The sequence below is a fragment of the Furipterus horrens genome, unplaced genomic scaffold, assembly GCF_987537825.1.
Source record: "Furipterus horrens unplaced genomic scaffold, mFurHor1.1.pri manual_scaffold_7, whole genome shotgun sequence".
NCBI classification, from domain to species: Eukaryota; Metazoa; Chordata; class Mammalia; order Chiroptera; family Furipteridae; genus Furipterus; species Furipterus horrens.
Window position 1 is genome coordinate 58,419,491 of NW_028327177.1, and position 20,840 is coordinate 58,440,330.

Genomic DNA, 20,840 nt, shown 5'->3' on the forward strand with positions numbered 1-20,840 from the left:
TCTTCGACAGGAGCAATATCCTGGTGTGGGTGAGATACATAAATCTGAGAACTTTTTTTTCTTTTAATTTTACTTTTAGAGAGAGGGTAAGGGGGGGAGAAAGAGAAACATCAATTGGCTGCCTTGGGCAAGCCCCCAAAGGGAACACAGCCCACAACCTAGGCATGTCCCGACTGGGAATGGAACTACTCAAACCACTGAGCGACACCAGCCAGGGCGAAACATGAAAACTTTTTAGGTAACGACTTGGTCAGGGCAAATTTTGTAAATTGGTTGCAGTTTTGTGTGTAAATTAATTGTTCTGAAAAAAGTTAAGCTTTGCTATTAAATGGTCATGAAAAAAAAATTGTTTACCAAAGACACGTTGTTTGAAAAAGCCTGATTTACTTATTTTAAAATACCTGTCAAGATGTTACCAGAAAATCTGTATGTTTTAAAAATACAAATAAAAGGAAAAGGTTTAGTTTTATTTTAATTAAAATAGGGAACATCAGTTTTCCATTCATCAGAAGACATAAAGGAATAAAGGGTGTTAAGATAGTCAAAAGTAGTACAGTAGTAGTCCCTCTCTATATCGCGATTCACTTATCGCGGCCTCATGTGTCGCGGGAGTTTTAAAAATATTATATTTATTGAGGATTTTTCCCTATATCGCGGAATTTTGCAATACCGTACAGTAAATACTAAAATAAATGTAAGGTTCCTACTTCACGGATTTTCACCTATCGCAAGGGCGGATCTAGAACGCAATCAATACCCGCGATAAGTGAGGGATCACTGGACTTGGGACAGGAAAATTTGGTATTACAATGGCAAGTATTTTTTTCCATTGCCTAAGTCACCGTGTAAAATTCATGATTATGAATATTAAGTTCCGTACTGACTCATTTTTCTATAAAAACAAACCTGTCTTTTCCAGATACTTGAAGCCTGAATCTACCCAGCTAATTAGTTATTCCCATAATTCTCTTGTGAAATATAATCATAAGTACTGCCTATTTTAACCTTAATTTTCAGTCTTAAAACAAATACTTTTGATCTTACTACAAATAATCTTAAATTGGTCATATAGTCTAGCTACTGTTCAACTTGTGTTCCAGTTCCTTTTGGGGCCTCAAAAAAGGGAACTTCTTTAACATCTCTGGGGAGATTAGTGTCAAGTATATTTCCTGAAATTGTTCTTGTTTTCCTCCCTGGACCATTTCATGACATCTTCTCAACTAAGAATGTTATATAATTTGTTTTTTCTTATTTTGCAGGGTGCGAGCAAAGGTAAAAAGAATAACTGTATGAAAAACAAGTTAAAAGGGGATAACACAAAAGCACATAAGTAAATGTGAACCAAAAAGAGGAGGATGATGGAAAAAGGAGAAGAGATTTAAAAAAAAGAAAACACTCTTCTGGCCTAGAAAGGAGAAAAATCCAGAGGGTGATTAGGGATACTTGCTTATTATTCTAGAAATAAAAGCACAAAATCCTTAGAAAAAGTGTGGTCTCTTTCTTTACTTGATTCGTCGTCCTTAAAACTCTAAAAAGAGCTCAGTTGACACTAGAAACGAGTTCTACCTTTTCTTCCTATGTGTTTTGATACAGGCAGTCTTCATTGCTAAATTAAATGCACTCTACAGATAATGAAGAGTCAATCTCTACAAAACTGCAATTGTGGTTGCCATCTTTGCCAGGAAAAAAAAAAAACCCTGCTTGGATTCGGGAGGGAAAAAAAGGTTATATTAAGATGGAAAGCCAAACACCCACGCATTTTCAAGTCAAGTATATGTGACACGGGTTAACAAACACCTTCTACCAAACTGAGGTTCCACTAAAGATCAGGGGAAGAGGAAGGGCAAAGGGCTGAAGACTGGCCGTGACTACAAGGGTGGGGCGCTATAGGAAAAAAAGAAACTGAATTGCCCAGCTATCCCGGGAGGTCTACGGCGGTGGTGGCTCGGTTCTCGGGGCCATCGCATGTATAAAGGCGGTAAGTGATGTAGATGATCTAAGGGCAACTTCGGGGAGGAGAAGGCGACGGGCCGGGGCTGTTCGCTGAGAGTACAGAGGCTGATAGAGGAAGGTCCCCAAGAAGCAAGGGATTAAGACGCAAAGGGAGAGCCGAGGGCCGCGCAGTCAGGGAGGCCTAGGCAGAGGCCGCCAAACGCCTTTGCAGCCAGCCGCCCTCCCCGGGAACGCCTTTTCAGTTCTCCCACACTTAGCCGCGGTCGGGGCCGTCCCTGCCCCGCGGAGGAAGGCGAGAGCAGCTGTTTCCGCCCGCCCGGGGACCGCAGAGGAAAAGGCATCCCTGGGGCCACCCGCAGGACAGCAGCGGCCGACTGTGCGAGCGGAAGATGACTCGGAACGACTACCGCCGAGCCAATGCCAAACTTCGCCTTTTCCTCACCTTCGCCTTCTTTATCCCCCAACTTCCCAGCCGGTTGGCGTACGCTTCGACCGACCGAGCCCGTCCCCCCACCCCCACCGCCCTTCTTTCCGTCGCCTCTCACTCCTCCCCAGCCCCCGAAGACTGGGGAAACACTGGCGGCCAGGGCCACCCCCGAGCCCGCCCGGTGCCCTGGAGTCCCAGACACCGCCCCCGAAGGAACGCCTGCATCCTCTCGCAGGTTCCCTAGCCCGCCCAGATGCTGCAAACTCCGCTCACCTGCATTGACGCCATGATGGAACCATCCCCCCAAGGCCGGCGAGGCCAGAGACGCAAGGGGCGGAGCTGTCGTGCTCGCGTCAGGCCGCCCGGGCCCAGCATCCTGGGCGCGGGGGCGGGGCCTCCGAAGGAAGGGATGGTGTGAGGGGATTGGCTGGCGCGCTGGGCCCGCGGAGCGGGGCGGGGCGGGATGGTCTGGGGTTGCGGTAAATGGCGTTGTCAGTGTCCCATCCTGGTGTCCAGCGTCCCCGACGAGCCCACAGCTGTCCCGGTCGTTTGCGGAATGCGGCTCTGGTTCTGACCTGACTGGTTGTTTTATTCCTGACTATACCCCTAGATCCTGATGATGTACGAACTGGTGATTTTTTTGTTTCGTTTTTTCAATCACAGGTGTATGATTTACAGATTTTCCCTTACGAATGTCTTTCCCCGCCACTGTACCCACTTTGGGGACGGATAAAACTCCGCGGGGCTGATTTTTGGTCTTTTCGAACTTGGAAGGCTTTTCACATCCCTAATTTGGGGAAGAGAGACACAGGTTTTTTTGTTTATTTGTTTTTGTTTTTTGATGCAACAGAATGAGAATTGGAAGCACAACAGCACTTTGCTTTAAAGGCAAGGGTAGACTTTTTAGAGCTGAAACTTGCCCAGAGGGGAAAAGAAAATGTTGAAGTTTTTTTTCTTTCTTTCTTTTTTTGGTCTGTATGCCATTGCCGCCCCTTCACCTCAGTCCTTAAGTTTAAAAACTGCACGTGTATTAGTAATAGTTACAATTATTACAGCATTGACATTTGATTAGACATTTGACCCTAGATATGAATTTATTTTTTAAAATGTGTCACGTTATAATAACCTATCACATCAAGACCTTCTCAACCTGTTTTATAGTGAACAGTTATGTGGTCATTCTACCTAGGGATGTATTTGAATAGGGAAAGCTGAGTTTACAGAATTTATCCTGGGAATGCACCGGTTCTGCCAAAATTTATCAGGAGCCACGTTTTAAAAAACTATTCCAGAACTGAAAATGTCGTTGGTTTATCAGAGGAAAATGGAAGCCAAAGGCTTGCACTTCACGTTCTGTCTCTAAAAAATTAAGGTGGCTGATGTATGGACTTGAAGGCTTTTACTTTACCAGAATGAAAGCTTAAAATCTGTCACGTTATTAACTTGGAGATCTTTTATAAATTTCTATAAGATTTAACTAGAAGAACAATTGGGATATCATCCTTTCCACTCTTGAGATAAATTATGTTCTCTGGGAAGTTCCCTAATGTAAAATGTGTTCAAAAGTGAAAAAGATCGTTAAAAAATTTATTCTTCCATGGTACAATAATAAACACACTATTCATCATTAGAGAGGAATTTACTATATTGGTCTACTTTGTTTTCTCTCAGACTTCCTCCCTAACTGCTAGAAATGGCTGGTTTTCTCATTGATTGTAAAAAATGACTATGTCCTTAAGGAATGTTTGGAGGCTCTAGACAACCAAGGATAACCAAGAAGCACATCAGGTGTTAGCTCACTGTGTTGTCAACATTTCAACTGTGAAAAAAACCCATATATACCAATGAAAGAGGAAAGCTTTCCCAGATTCGTTTTCTTCTGGAGATATTTATCCCTATGATCTCAAAAAATTGCTCCAGAAGATCACGTTTTACCATCTAAGGTTCACATTGTTTAAAAGCTGATTCTCCCTCAGGTATAAATGACATCAGATGATCCCACAAAGCATTATGACATAATCAAAGCCAAAACCTGCTGTGACAAATCTAATAAGGAAAGGGGTTATAGGAATCTTGACATGCCTCATGGTAAAATCAACATCTGGTCTCTTGGGATTTATACGTGTTAAAAAGGATCTTCATAGGAGGGAAAAGTCAGTGTCAGCCATATCTTCCCTAGGAAATATTAAATAGTTTATAATTACCTCAGTAGTTTATTCATATATAACAGAAAGATCATGATGTTCTCATGACTTAAAACACTGACTTTCACATGGGGTGGGGGCATATAATTATCTACAGGGAACATGAAATGTTTAAAATACTTTATTATACAAAGTTCAAAGACTAAGTGCACAGTTCTTTACAGAATACGGCTTATCAGATAGGCAAAGAGGTAAAATGCCTGACAATTCCAAAAATGGAAGATGAAGTGGAGCTCTCAAACTCTATGGGAGCGCAGTTGGTACAATCACTTTGTAAATAGTTCAGCAATAGTAAATTTAGTTTCCCATACCCTTAATCTTTTTAATAGCATAAGTTGCAATAAAAGATGCTTAAGAGACATATTAAACAAATGTTAAGTTTGTTTGGATCCTGATTCCAACACCCCAATGTAAAAAAGATATTTTTGAGACAACTGGAGAAATTTAAACATAAAATGGATATTAGGTAATATAGAGAAATAATTTTTGTTAGATTTAATGATATTCATTTTTGAATATCCATAGCAATGAGAAATGACCATCAGGTTAAAGGAAGACATTTTTATCTCACCTCCCTGAAAGGAAAAAAAAACAGGACAGACACAAGCTGTCCAGGTGCCCAAGGTCTTCCCTTCCTAGGAAAAAGTAAAGCATGTGATAGGACTAAAAACAGCTGACCCTTTCTGGCAGAAAAGAGAAGGAAATATGGGAAACCAAGTAACTTAGTAACCTGAAGGACCCACAAAGGGATCCACTGGGCAAATGATGCAATACTGTTTTATGAATGCTTGAGTTTTAGTAATTGACTAGACTGGAGAGTTAAGAGCACTCCTATGGGAATATGCCTGTGGGAGCATGGACAGGCAGCATTGATGAGAGTCCTTGCTTAAGTCTATGACTCCACAGAGTATGTACATTATTATTGGTCTCCTACTGGTTGATCTCATCAGAGAAATTGAGGCAATTCAGCAGGCAACTGCTTATTTACTGGGTGTTGGAAAAGGCACCAAGCTAGGAATCCAAGACTTGTATTCTTGTCCTAACTCTGTTATTAGCAAGCTGGGACAAGGCTCATAATCTCTCTGGGTTTATCATCAATAAAATGAGCAAGTCAGACTACATAATCTTCAAGGTTTCTTCCAGATTTCAAATTCCATGTGCTTATTATGGAATCAAACTTTAAATGTGTCTAAAATACCATGTCAAAAAGTCTTAAGATAAAATGCAATGGGGATGATGCACTACTTTGAGGTAAAAAAAAGAAAATAACTTTTATAAATATAATAAGGAATGAATTTGGCTTTATTTTAATTTATGCAGACATACTTGGGGGCTTTAGGTAACTATTTAAAAATGTTAATGTAACCCAATTGAGCTATAGATGAGATTTCATAAAGTAGTAAAAACTTCAAATTCACAATTTAAAGTAATACATTAAGAAAAGCATATCTATAAAAGTATATTATTTTTCATAACTTTGAACTGAAACTAGTCATTTCATGTGAATCCTCTAATAAAGGACACAGAAAATTAACAAACTAACAAATGGTTTATGTGTGTGACCTATTCTGTATGACTTATTTTACATGTCAAAAATAGTTGATTTATATACATATCAGGTTTGTAAATAAAGTTAAGAATCAGAACTTTGCCTCTAGCAAGAATTCTTTTATCCAGGTCTGCAATCTTTGAATGTATTGCTTGCTTGCTTCTCCCTCAGACTTCTTACCAAACATATTCTTAGCAAGTTGTCCTTTTTTCTCTTTCCTTTCTTTGTTCTTTCTCTCTCTCCCTCTCTTCCCTGCCCTCTCTCCCTCCCTCGTTCTTTCTTTTGCCATAGACCCCTTTAAAAATCTAATGAGCTGTGGACACACATGCTCATGAAATTCTGTATTTCAGGGAGTTACCTGACCCTCACAAGTCCATCTGTTGGCAGAACACCTTTCCTGAAAAGGTGACAATGGAGATGAGCTCAATCTCTTGCCCTTCAAAACCTATCTTTTACAGTTTCATAGTACTTCTTTTCTTTCCATTTGTTTACTTTCCAGTCTGCTGTGTGGAAAGCTCTGAATTGGGAACCAGATTTGAGCTCTTGCCTTGGTCTTTCCCAGGGTGATACTAAACTTATTTAGCAACAGATGTGGCAGAGGACCCAACCATGCAGAACAGAAGCTGCTCAGTGCTAGGGGCAGGGGCCTGAATGCTTCCTGCCTGGTGGGCCCAGGTATCTGTTATTAGCTCATGGGGAGCTCTGGGGGGATTCAGAGGCCATTGAAGGGAGATACCTTGTGGGGTGCTGGGACGGTGGTTTGAGGGCACTGGCTATTTACTAATCTCTATAGAAGTACTGTATTTTAGTTTTCTTCTGGGGGTGACAGAAATGTTCCAAAGGTAGATCGCAGTGATGGTTGTCCAACTGTATAAATTTACTCAGAATTATTGAGTCATTAAGGGTGAATTTTATGATATGTAAATCATACTGTAATAAAGCTATTAAAAGAAAGAGAAAGTTATTCCAATATTTTAACAGTCACACCAGTAAGGCCTTGATGGCCTTCGGGCTGGCTCTCCCATTAATGGTAGGAGACAGTGGTATGGTCAGTTATCTCCCTGGGTCTGCATGTCTTCAAAACTTTCCAGATAAAAAATTTTCCTTGACAAAAAATTGCATAATCACAATTTCTATTCTCTCTTTCATGTGCTCATCGGGCCTTCATTGCCCAAGCAGTTATCTTTCCTCTGCTGCTTAGCAGGGCGGCAGCCCTGGTGATTTTTGTCCCTGCCAGACAGTTCTTTCTCACCTTATGACTTATCTCATACCTAGTTTTCCCATCCCTTTTGTGAGCATTTTTGCCTGATCTTGCTTAACATGTATTAGAAAAGGGACTAGAAAATCAAAAGGCCTAGATTTGAATCCTAACTCAGCTTCTTAGTTCTGTGACCTCGAGTTGGTCACTTAAATGTCTCTGGACCTTAGTTTTGTCCTCTGCAAAATGAGGGTAAAAATACCCACATGCAGTTTGTGGTGGAGTCTAGATGAGATGATGATGTGAAGGAGCTCTGTGAACTCACAGCACCACTTGGATGATAGGCGATACTTGGTTTTTCCTTTACATTACTCTGTCCTCTTTCCACTGGGCAGATGAGATGTTGGCTAGAGATGAGTGAGGTACACAGCAGTGACTGAGAAATATCCCAAATTTCATTATCGCTATGAACACAGACCAGTCTGGGCAGACACTGTCTGAACTGAACTTGCCATAGACAAACTTTCAAGGTTGGGATGTTTCCTCTCCCTACCCCACCCAGTGTCCTTGCCCACATGTGGCAACCTCCCAGACCTGCCCTTATTAATGACAATGATGGTAACAGCTACCTTGGATTGAATATTTACATTTGCCATATAGGTACTGTGAGAGGCACTTTTATTTCCTGTATTACTTAAATTTTAAAACAGCACTATGAGGTACATACACCAAATTCCCATTTTCCAGGTAAGGAAAGAGGCTTAGAGGTGAGGTAATTTGCCAAATCACCCAACTGATGAACAATACAGTCAGAATTCTACCTTGGAAATGCTAACTCCACAACTCTGCAGACTGAATTCTTTTTTTTTTTATATCATTTTTTGTTATTCTATTATTGTTGTCCCAATTTTTCCCACTTTGCCCTCCTCCACCCATCCCACTCCCTGCCCCCACAGTCAGTTCCCACACTGTTGTCCATGTCCATGGGTCATTCATACATGTTCTTTGCAGACTGAATTCTTTAGTATACAGGATTGTCCTTCCAACTCCATTCTCTTAATGACCCACATTAATCAGGTTTTAAAATAAAACTAACTAATCAAATTGATTCATTTTAAACTATGAACTTAAGAGGCAAGGTGGGTTTTACATTTCACCAGGAATACCTGATGCCCCCAAATATATCTAATTGGTGAGTTTTCACAGTCTGATAAAAAAAAAAAAAAAAAAAAAAAGTGGCAATTTTGACCAAAAAGCGTATATTGAATGCCAGACACTGGAGATATAAAGATGAGTAAGATACAGTTACCATAGTCACATTGCTTATAATCAGGAAAACAGAGGAAAGGACTTTCATAGAATATTGATAAAGCTACTCACTAGCTATGATGGGATCATAAGTGAGTCTCATATAATCTTGCCGAGGAGCTGAAGACGGCTTCCCTTATGTAAGAGCCAAGGCCTGAGCAGAGGTGACATGCGGCAAAAGAGGTGTTCAGCTGGAGGGAGCATGACACATGTAATTGGGATCTACAGGACTGAGACTGTATGGAGGAGCAAGGAAAGAGCTGAGTGCCAGGTTTCTGATTTGAAAACAGAGGAGTTGTTAGAAATAAAGAAATGAAAGTAAAGGGGAAAAATATAATTTTATTTTGGACATGTTTGAGAATTTTAAACTTCCCATAGGACATCTGTCATACCTTTTTCAAGTGGAAGTTGTAAAATCTCAAATGCATTCACTAGGACACCCCGGGAAGAGAGGCTCAGCTGATGTGGAAGGTTTTTTTTTCTGTCAGCCTCTGTGGTGAACAATGTGGCCTCTAGTCCCCAAACTCTCATCCATCCAACTTATATCCAGTTCAGTAAATCCAGCAAAGACCTGGGAAGAGCTCTGATTGGCTTAGCTTTAATCAGCATCACTCTCAGCCAATGTGTGATGAAAGAGTGAGGTACTCTGATTGGTAGGGCCTGAGCTGACTCTTGCAGCATGGGTGGGTGTGGAGTTAGCTCCACTTAAATCACATGTAATGAGAGCACCCATAATTAAGAAGCTATTCATACTAGAATGAAGAAAGATAAGAGTAGAGCTCCCAGAGAGACAAAAGTACAAAAGTCCACTGCTATATCTGAAGGGAATATATTCAACAGGATTCTGCATCATAGGCCTTACGTTAGAGAGGGTAGGGAGAAGCTTTCACTTAAGTGTAACTTGGGATTATAACATTAGATGACCTGAAATTTTTAATGACTAATAAAAGACTGTTCTAAGGAAAAAAATAAAAATAAAAGACTGTCCTTGTGACAGAGACTGGAGAAGTTCTGCTACCATCCTGAGATTTCATTAAGGGCAAAGAAAGCCCAAGGAGCAGGTTTGAAAGGACAGTGGGAGACAGCCCCACAAGGAGTCCAACTAATTCAGTGAAACGATTACAGTACATTTGAAAACATGAAAATAAAGAGATCATTCCAATGGAGAGGTTTAGGAGAAAGAAGAATGATAAACCTGAAGTCAAAGGCTAGAGAAACACTGACATTTAAGAAGAGGAGAGAAGCCTAGAAGCCAAAAGAGTGGAGGTGGGAGTAAGTTATCAATAACATAAATTGATCTAAGAGGATTTCTTTAAAAAAAATCTAAAAACTGAACTGTTAATGTGGAGTACATCAGTGGAATTAACTGGTAAGTGAAGATACAGAGACATCAAGAGGCTCAGCAGAGAAGAGAGAGATTAGATTATACTAGAGACAAATGCAAGGTCAAGGGTAGAGAGCAATTGTTTGTTTTCAGAAGTAAATTCAAATATTTTCATACATGAAAGGGAGTCAACAGAGAGAGAAATAGAAGTGTGAAGAGGGAAGGTTGTGTGGATCATATATATTTAGTTTGATGTTGACGAAGTCTCCCAATAGCTTCTTAAATCATAGTATTACTGAACTGGGGGAGCCCTGGCTGGTTTGGCTCAGTGGATTGAGCGTCGGCCTGCGAGCTAAGTGTCGCTGGTTCGATCTTCCAGTCAGGGCACATCAGAGAAGGAAAACTCTGATTCCAAAAAACCTCCACTGCCTTGCAGCATACCTCTTCAGGGGAAAGGCTAAGGGAGTAAACCCCGACAGAAAATCCGGAGCCGGAGTCCCTAAGGCGGTTTGACGTTGTAGTCAACACCGGCAACTCCTGCGGCGCACCTGAAGCCAAGCTGTATTGACTCCGTCTTTCCCTTGGACCCTTCAGCTGCGAAGAGAGGGGGGGTCTGCTGCATGGGCAACAGCAGACCCTCCATATCACCCTGCCCAGGCTCTGTAGCTTCAGCTTCACTGGAGAGGACACTCCAGCGTCATCGCAAGATGTCGATTCAACACGGGAGGAGACAGATACCGTGTCACTCCCGAGTCGGACTGCACAGCCATTCTCGGCGGTGCAGATAGACTCTTAAGAAGCTACACCATCCTCTCTCGAGACGGACGGCTGCCGACGACGACGACTGAACTGGGGGGAATAGAATCCCAGGATATAGCAGGGTATATGAAACCACAGGACAGGCATGGTACATCATCCTAGAGCATGAATTTTTCTCTTTAGTGAGTTATTTAAAATAGAATGTTCTTCAAACTTCTTGATACTCAAATGTACATGTAGGGTTATTTAAATGGAAACTTTGAGAGTCACTGAGGTAAATATTAAATTTCATCCTGTTGCTGACTTCTTTTGCTTAATTAGCTTTGTCAAATGCAATGAAAAGCAACAAAAGGTTTTAAATCATTACAGAAACCAATTTTGAAGGGGCTCTTCTTGCCAAAGAGAAGATGGTTTGAGCAACAAAATGAGTAAGGACTGCAATAAACTGAAGCACATAATTATATACATGGAAATATATGTATATCTATGTATACACATAAACAATCATATTATGCCATAAATTCATGATGATACTAAGAAAAAACACATTGGTCACCTTTGGAGTTTGACAGATCACCAACTCATTGGGAAAAAGGGGGAAATATTAACATTTTTCTCCCTTTTCTATATACACTGTACTCGAAGGTATCCAAATGGTTGATAAAGGAGAGTTCTTCTTTATAGAAGAATTTCAGCTTTTGCACACGGAAGCTATAAAGAAATAAAAATGACAATTTTTAAGTAATGAAATGGAGCATGACATCAATCATTAATGGGTGCTAAAATGATCAGATGAAAAGATGAAGGGAAACTATAATGGATGGATCATGCTGACACACCTGAACCAACTGATCAATGTTAACATCAGTAAAAGTGGGGCAACCAGATATTAAGTGCCTCCTGAAGATGGTAGAATAGAAAGAACATGATATGCTCTTGTCAAAAAAGTCTAATCAAGATTAAATCTCATGATCAGTTTATAGGTAATAAGGGTGAGAGAGGTGCAAAATAGAGAACTTATTAAACCACATCATGAGACTGCAAACAGCTGAAGTCAGAAAATTCTACAGGACAAATTATTCAGTTTCTTCAATAAATGGCTACCTAAAGAAAAAAAAAGAGAAAAGACACAAATTACTAATATCAGAAATGAAATGGGACATCACTACAAGTCCTATGGACATTGAAAAGATAAAGGGATATTATGAACAACTCTATGCTCACAAATTTGATAACCAAGATGAAATGGATCAATTTCTTGAAAAACACATCTACCAAACTCACACAAGAATAGACATGTAAATGGGCCTACATCTATTAAAGAAATTGAATTAATAACCTTCCAAGATAGAGTATACCAGGCCTAGGTTGGTTCACTGGTGAATTATACCAAGCATTTAAGAAAGAAATTATACCAATTCCCTATAATCTTTTCAAGAAGGTAGAGAGAGAAACATCAATGCAAGAGAGAAGCATTAACTGGTTTCCACCTATAACAACTGGGACCAGGGATTGAATGTGCCCAGACCAGGAATCGAACCCACAACATAGGTATGTGCCATGACGAGAAATTGAACCTGCAACCTTTCTTAGACATACAAAGGCAAACGCAGAGGAAAAGTAGAGGTAATGATTTGGCTGACACTGATGTGAACTTAGCAACATTAAAACAATCTAGGCCCTAAAGGAAGCTTCTGTGCTACTGCCTGGAGCAACTGGGGATTTAAAATATAACATTGTGGAGGCACAGCACTGAGCTGTTAGGCAAAATAGAAAGGGTTGGAACAGAGCTGTAAGTTTGACCCTAAGAAAACTTGAGTAGGTTCACACACATTACATACATGACTTAACTCACCAGAACCCTGACAAAATGGTTTTATTGGTAAGTGATACTACTGGAAGTGTGTCCAAAAATAGCTTCCCAGGTATACCAAAAATGCCAAATCTGCCCAAAACAGAAAGCCCAGTTATACTTCAAAGGTCCCTTGTCTTTAGGACCTTTGAGATCTGGCAAGTAGACTTTATTCAGTTGCCCCTTTCCCAAGGATGCAAATGTGTGTCAGTGGTGATTTGTGTTTTCTCATTCCATGGAGGCATTCCCATGCCCCAGAGCCATAGCTTTCAGAGTCAGTAATATACTCCTAGAGACCTTCCCCACTTGGAGAATACCCTCACAGCTCCAGAGCTACTGGGATCCTTTTACAGGACAAATCATACACTCTGTTTTAATGCCTGGCCAAATTTGCAGCATTTCCTTTGTGCTTATCATGCCCAGTCCTCCATTCTTGTAGAATTAATGGGCCAATTAAAACTCAATTGACAAAACTCTGAATGTTTTAACCTGCTTTGGTCTAAGGCTCTTGCCTTCGTATTTATTGCTCAACCTAAGATCTCCCTACCACAAATGTAAACCTTCTTTTGAAATTACTGGCAGACCTATGAGATTAGATCTAGAAATTTATACTTGCACTGCTGAATGGAGCCTTCCTATTTACTGTAAAGAACTTGTAAGGGCCCTTAAGACTAACTCACAGTTCACAGAGCCATCATTCCACAGGTGCTCCTTGGAGACAAAGGTCAACATCACGATCTCCATCCAGACTGTGTCTATTGGAAACACCATCTCCATAAAGATATCCTTATGCTGGAAGTAAAGGGCCATATGAGCTATTACTAACATAGGTACTGCTAAACGGAAGGGTACTGACTCAACAGATTCATGTTTCTCATAACCACCCACACCTGAGTGGTCATCTCAACATACTGGAAATTGTAAAAAATTTTATAGAGGGAGGGAGAGAGATACATCAATTTGTTGTTTCATTTATTTATGCATTCATTGATTGCTTCTTGTATGTGCCTTGACTGGAGATCAAACCCACAACCTTGGCTTATCGGGACGACATTCTAACCAACTGAGCTACCCAGTCAGGGCCTTATTGTAGATCTTAAGCTGAAAATCTCTGTACCACCCAAGACCACTAGAATTCTCATTCCAGGATCAAATCAGATAGCACCTGATCCAGATGTCTCTCCCAAGACCCCACACCAGGCCAGTCATACATGATTCCACTCAGCAACCCTTATATTTCGTCCCCTTTGACCACCTGTTTCATACTGATTATAAAAATGTATTACTGTACTCTTTTACATCAGAGAAGGAAAACTCTGACTCCAAAAAACCTCCGCTGCCTTGCGGCATACCTCTTCAGGGGAAAGGCTAAGGGAGTAAACCCCGACAGAAAATCCGGAGCCGGAGTCCCTAAGGCGGTTTGATGTTGTAGTCAACACCGGCAACTCCTGCGGCGCACCTGAACCCAAGCTGTATTGACTCCGTCTTTCCCTTGGACCCTTCAGCTGCGAAGAGAGGGGGGGTCTGCTGCATGGGCAACAGCAGACCCTCCATATTACCCTGCCCAGGCTCTGTAGCTTCAGCGTCATCACAAGATGTCGATTCAACACGGGAGGAGACAGATACCATGTCACTCCCGAGTCGGACTGCACAGCCATTCTCGGCGGTGCAGATAGACTCTTAAGAAGCTACACCATCGTCTCTCGAGACGGACGGCTGCCGACGACGACTCTTTTATATAGTTCAGATATTGAGTTCACACCTTGCTGGGCCTTAAGCAACTATAATGTTACTTCTTACAATGTCCCCTTGATGTTGGGAAATTCAGGGAATAACACCATTTAGTCCTGGAAAGCAAGTGTCTTACTCTCAAATACTGCTTGAAGACTAGATCAAAAACCTGGTATTTGGTGGAAGACAAAATCTGTCTTAAGGAATCCCAACCTGAAAACTTGAAACAACCAAACCCATACTAATCTTCCAATTCTGACCCAAATATATCAAAATCTCAGGTGCTCTTTTAATCACTCATGATAAATAAATAACTTAATGTCTTCTGTGTTGTCAACTATTATGATCATCCAACAACTGGAGGACATAAAATCCTTGCCTCACAAACAGGACTTAATACTGTCTTTAGGGTCTGGGTTAAAGGGCCTAATCACAGGCTCTCACTTGAGGACACTTGGTGTTTCTTCTTATGTGGGACCCAAATATATGTCACCTTATCAACTCGATGATGAAGCAGATGTGGTATTCTTATGCTGTCACCAGAAAGGCTCTTCCTTCCTCTGCCATTATCCCCACCCAGGCTCTTGTGTCTATAAACTTTGACCAAAACAAACCAAACAAAATTGGGGCTTTGAATATGGTCTTTCTGGTCCTCAACCACGTAACAGATAAGCAAGGCTTTGGGTATATCTTTGCTAGAGCTTTCTTTTTTTGATATGAAGTAGTTGAATTAGAAAAGTCAATCAGAAATCTATTCTTGGAGGACAATCATGGAACACTACTGCCACTGCTCTTGATTGACAGTCTAGCTGAGGTAGCATTACAAAACCTTAGGGCTCCAGATGTGTTAGCAGCCCAGCTAGATGATACTGGTGCCCCACTGGAAGATCAATGTTGTTTCTCTGTCAATGAAAGTTAAAATGACATGACAGCCTGAGGTTCAGAAATAAAACATTACAATCCTTGGACAGAACATAGCCCCTAGTTGGGACTGGACAGACTTACTTAGCTGGCTGCGTGCTGGTATAAGGACCTGGCTTCGTTCTATATTACAGGCTCTTCAGTATATTGGTTTTTATGGTCATACGGTTTGCTATATTAATCAGATGTCCTACCAGGTGCATCAGACAATCACTAACAGTCACTATCATTATGTTAGTCTGATGCCTAGAAGTGTTGCCACAAATAAATCTGAGACCACCTCTACTGAAGAACTTTTGATGTGAGAAATAATTTAGCTCTGCTTTCAATAAGCCTTTCTTGTTGCTCAAATGTGGCTGTAAGCTCTCCTATTGTACACTCAGGAAAACTACTTTCTCTCCCACATGGGATGACATACCAGAAATGAGCCTTCCTGGAGAATGTTACTTTTCGGTGACAGACCAACATCCTAATGGTTGATCATCAATGCTTTCTAGGGAAAGATCTCAGTAGAAAGGGAGAAATGTTGAAAGGGAAAAAAAAAAAAAAAAAGGAGTTGGTATTGTCAAGAAAGCTATCTAAAATGGAGGCGGAAGGCCTCTGGGAAGCTGAGCTAAGACACCTCATCCTTAAATACTCAAGGTATTCTCCAAAGGAAATCTATTCCTAAAGAGCTGAGGCCATGAAGTTACATTGACTGATGGGATAGCTATAATAAAGTCATAAAAGGCCCAACTTTGATGCAGCTACTTTCTTAAATTTGGCTTTGTAACAGGCCATACTGCCTGAGCCAGGTTACTGCCTACTTTGAGAAAGCTCCTCTGATTTCTTTAAACGAGTATACCTTCTTCCTGATCCAGCCTGACTACTCATATTTACTCAGATTTAAATGAAAAACATTTATTGACTACCTCAAAACATTTAAAGAAAATCATCTACCCCTACTGAGGTTATTCAAAAGAACGTTTCTTATAAGCTCTAAAGCCTGTTCCAGAAACGTTTGGTGAAACAATAGTCCTATTAAGTGAAGGATGATGGTCACTGGATAGAAATTTATGTATTTTTCAAAGCATTCATTATTTTGTAGGCACAGCTCATGCATTAACTCCCTACCTCAATTCCATCATTTTAATATTTGGTAATTATTTCAAAACTCTAACATGACTTTTTCTTCTGGATATAGCATTCATAGGCTGTCTCCAGAATCTAAGCACCATGTTTGCTCTACTTTGAACTACAATCTAGGTCTATAATCTCACAGCAATTAACTTGTAACTTTTGACTATTCATGTTTTGTGCTGGATCCCCATGAAAATGAAAAATAAATAAAATACATTGGCTGATTCAAACGTCAGCTGTAAGAAACTAACAAAATATGCAATTGGAAAAATAGTTGAAATTATGGAAAGACAAAAATTGTCTTTGATGATCAGAAGAAAGTTTACTTTCCAATTCAAAATTTACTTGTGATATAGAACCAAAATTTTCTAGAGCAGAAGTGACAGTACTTTGACTCAAAAGTAAAATATATTTGGTAAGTGTGCATCAAAATTGAATGTACCTAATGTAAACAAGAAGTAGACTAACAGTAACAAGGGGGGCGGGGGGGAGGAAAAGAAAGGTGTAAGGGGAAGGGTCAAGTAAAAAAAAAATATATATATATGAATGACCCACAGACAGGGGCAACTGAGTGGGGACTAAATGTGGGGGAAGGGAGGGACAGTGTGCAGGGAAACAAGAGGGCTAAAAAAGTGAGACAACTGTAATGGAAAAACAAACAAAAAATTTTTTTAAGTGGGGGAAAAATGAAAATATGAAGAATGGAGATGCCAGTTCAGTGAATATTAGGACAAAGATTTTCCTTCACGTTGTATATTTTTCTCCCTATTTGATCCCTCCAGAGTTTGGCATTCTAAACAAGTAAGTAATGACATAAGTTTCTTTGCATAGAACTAATAAGACCAGTTGTTAATAGAGGTTCCTTTTTTTTTTTTTTTTTTTTTGACCAAGTCTTTGACTGGAATGTCAAGCCTAAAGGAAACATACTTGGGCTCAGAATGTTACCAAAAAGCCCTGAGGAACTGGGAATGACTTTCAAAGGTAATAAAAGCCCGTGAGATAAAAGGCCTGGTACCATGGTTGGTTGTGCGGTCCACAGCAATCTTTCCAGGGAAGGAACAAAGGTTGTCTTCCTGAAAGATGGCTAGAAGGGACCTTAAGACACAATGAAAAACCAGAAAGACTTGGAAAAAACAGGTGTGTACAGGCAAGGATGAATGCCAGATATGTGGCTCAGCTTCTGTGCCCTGAAGAACAGACTGAGGGTCACCCCAAATATTCCTTGGGTACGTTCCAGCAAAGCAGAACTAAAGATCATAAGTGATCATTTGCTGCTCTTGTTATGTTTATGCAAACAACAGGATAAATTAAAAATGGACTTAATGTAGTCCCTTTAAAGACAAGGAGGGTAACCTTAGGGAGAAAAATTATTATTCAAGGAAAATCACAATGATCAGTAGTAGACTATAAAATAGGGCAACTAACCGTCTTAAAAGTTTCTTCTCATTTAAAATATGGTTTCACTTGAAAATTAAACCATGTCTGTGATATCATCAAAGATATTCAAGTTGCAGGCAAATAGAATTTCAAGTGCCTTGCAACTGGATGTCTTCCCAATAAGACAGTCTTACAGATTTAGAGACTTGTTTGTGGGTTATGTTACATAAATTAACACGTGTTTTCTGTTTTCAAAGGACATAAGCCTATGATCGCATTACCTGAGTGATTGTCTGTACGCACAAGCCTCACTTAATCCTCTCTGCAGCACTGCCTCCTGAGACTCAACGGTTTGGCTGAACTAAATGGCTGGGTTGGTGAAGAATGGGGTGGTCTGTGGGCTTCACTTTAAAACTGGTTTCTCTTTTCTATCCTAATGGCTTGGACAGAAAAGGCCCAGAGGTCTGAGAGGGGGGAAAACCTAAACTATTTACCTCAGCCCAAACTAAGTATAATGGGCAAAAGGGTTTTGGACAGGTGAGATGTGCCTAGCACACCTTCTTACAAAGAAGCCCTTTTTTTTTTTTTTTTTTTTTTTTCCTAATATGGAACATTGAAAAATTAATCCCTGCCTTTTGTCACCTAGTAGTTATGGAGTGAATGATGTCTTTTAACCCTTTTCGCCAAATCTGTTGCCCCCAGAACACAACAAGGACACCAGCCTGTTAAACCAAGCACGCTGTTGACTGGAGACAGCCAACTGACCTAGAGTCTGCACGATCCTTCCCCATGTGGGAAGGCCACCCTCCCCTCCACACTCCCACTCTTATTAGGGTTTTCTGGACCCAAGGGTAGGTAGGATGACGACCATGTCCAGCTTGAAGCAGCTAGAGGAGCTTGGGACCTTCGCCCATTATCCTTTACAAGATTACAAAGGGTCCTAATATTTGAGAGGGGGGGGATAGTTAATTTTTACGAACCAGGGGTATGGACTTGGGGGGGATTGCTGGGGGAGGGGGGTGCTGGGCGGAGGGGAGCAAGGGGGAGAAAATTGGAACTGTTGTAACAATATAATCAATAATAAAAAAAAAAAAAAAGAAAAAAAAATTGAATGTACCTAGAAGTTAAGATCCTACAATGTACTAAAAAAACTGTAACAGTAGGTCTGGAGCAGTTGTTATGCATAGGCAGAATTAATCACAAGCCTTATTTCATGATGTAAAAAAAAGCTCTGATTAAGATTTTAGACAATTCTGGTTGAATGACAAGTCATAAAATTTAAATATTTCTTATCTTAAGCTGTCATCTTATATATGTTTCTATTAATAGTGAAGCAATAGATCCAATCATAAATAAAGTTCAGCACATAGTTATGTACCTAGGTAAATGTCATAAACCATTTTCTATTAAAAATGACTGTAAGCATCTAGTACTATAAAGAGGAGAAAAGCTAATTCTGACACACCTGTTTTCTATGGGAGAAATAACAAAATTTATAGAGCAATTTGATGATTAAGATTGTAAGTTCTCCAAAAGCAACTTAAAAAATTTCCACTTAAAAATACCTTGGAAATAAATAAATAAAATAAAAGAAAAAGTATCTTGGGAAGAGCACCAACTAGGGAATGTGAAGGAAGGAAATGAATACCATATTCCACAGGGCATTTTTAAGAAGTCTTGTTTTCAGATAGAGATACATGAAATAAATTACATATGTACCTCATTCAGGATAGGCTTATTAGAGTATGAATGAAAAGTGCATTTTGGTTGACTTGGCATTGCATATATTGGTATGAAAACAATACATAAATTTCCCTTTATATCAACAGCTACTGATAAGCAGAGCTAAAATTGAAAATTCTTTACATGGCAGGCAGTACAAAACTAAAAGGATACTAAATTAATTTAGTTAGTATATTTAGTACTGATGTGTAATATTTAATGCCTAATGAAAAGCAGCAAAAAGTGAATTTTATACGACTTTAAGAGATGCAGCAAGAAAGCCATTTTCTTATTTATAATTCTTCCAATCTTATCATCTTGAAGAAACATCTATATACACAATCTTGTTTGCTCAAAAAAATAAAAAATTAAGTGGTAAACATCACCCTATAGATGTGCAATTTCCTTATATTCTAGATGTAAAATTAAGGCCCAGTGATTTGTTCAAGGTCACATGGCTAATTAGGACAAGATTTCAGACTTTCTAACTCCCAGCTGGTGCTCTAATATTCCAAAATACTTCTTGGCGAGTTAAGTATTTGTGTAAACCAACACACCATCAGATATAACATTTAAGAGTTTAGCCCAATAGGAACACCAAACTTTAGCATAAATATAACTGATTTGAAATTAAAGCAGATTTATATATTGTAAATAAAATACCATACATATAAAATCAATGGCATCTATTGGTTTCGAGATTGTGTTTTATCAAACTTAGATATAACCAATCAAAGCTCAACTTTAGCACTGCTAAGTCTGGGTACATTTGAATTTTGTTAATTTGTGTGAAATTTCCTCAATATAGATGGAAACTACTAGGATTAAACACTTTTCAATCTTTAATAGCAATTTCATATTATTTCTCAGAATATTTGTACTCTTGAAAGAATAATAATTGATAAACTTAGCAAAATGACTAAGATGACAGGTCCATGAATAGCAAGATGTCTTTACATGTATTTCTCTTTTAACATGAGCTGAATTTACTGCTTATAGTAAACTGTTTCTTAATATCAACAAGATTCTTCAAAAGGAGACTTGTTATCTGTCGATAATAATTACATAAAACATGAGCAATTTAGAAAACATAAAATAATCTAGACAGTACAAAAATGAAACATTGACCTAATAAAACAAAGAACTTTGTGGTAATATTTTCTGTGCAGAAAAAAAGTACCAGAGACCTGCAAATAACTTAAAAAGTAAACTGAAGGCCCTGGCTGCTGTGGCTCAGTGGATTAAGCGCTGGCCTGCAAGCCAAGTGTCGCTGGTTCGATTCCCAGTCAGGGCACATTACTAGGTTGCACATCAGGTCCCCCGGTTGGGGGCGTGAGTGAGCAGTAACCACAGTGATGTTTCTCTCCCTCTCTTTCTCCTTTCCCCTCTCTCTAAA

General features: G+C 39.8%; 1 protein-coding gene across 4 annotated transcripts in view; it reads right to left on the minus strand.

Annotated features, from left to right (window-relative positions):
• Window positions 1–2,755, minus strand: part of UBE2W (ubiquitin conjugating enzyme E2 W) — a 68,527-nt gene extending 65,772 nt beyond the window's left edge. For 3 of the 4 annotated variants that reach the window (XM_090283739.1, XM_090283737.1, XM_090283738.1), the window contains exon 1: window positions 2,654–2,755. In XM_090283739.1, coding sequence (XP_090139865.1) covers window positions 2,654–2,755 — 102 coding nt within the window. The remainder of the gene's footprint in view (window positions 1–2,653) is intronic. The other variant, XM_090283743.1, reaches the window with a different exon arrangement.
• Between the last annotated feature and the right edge of the window lie 18,085 nt (window positions 2,756–20,840).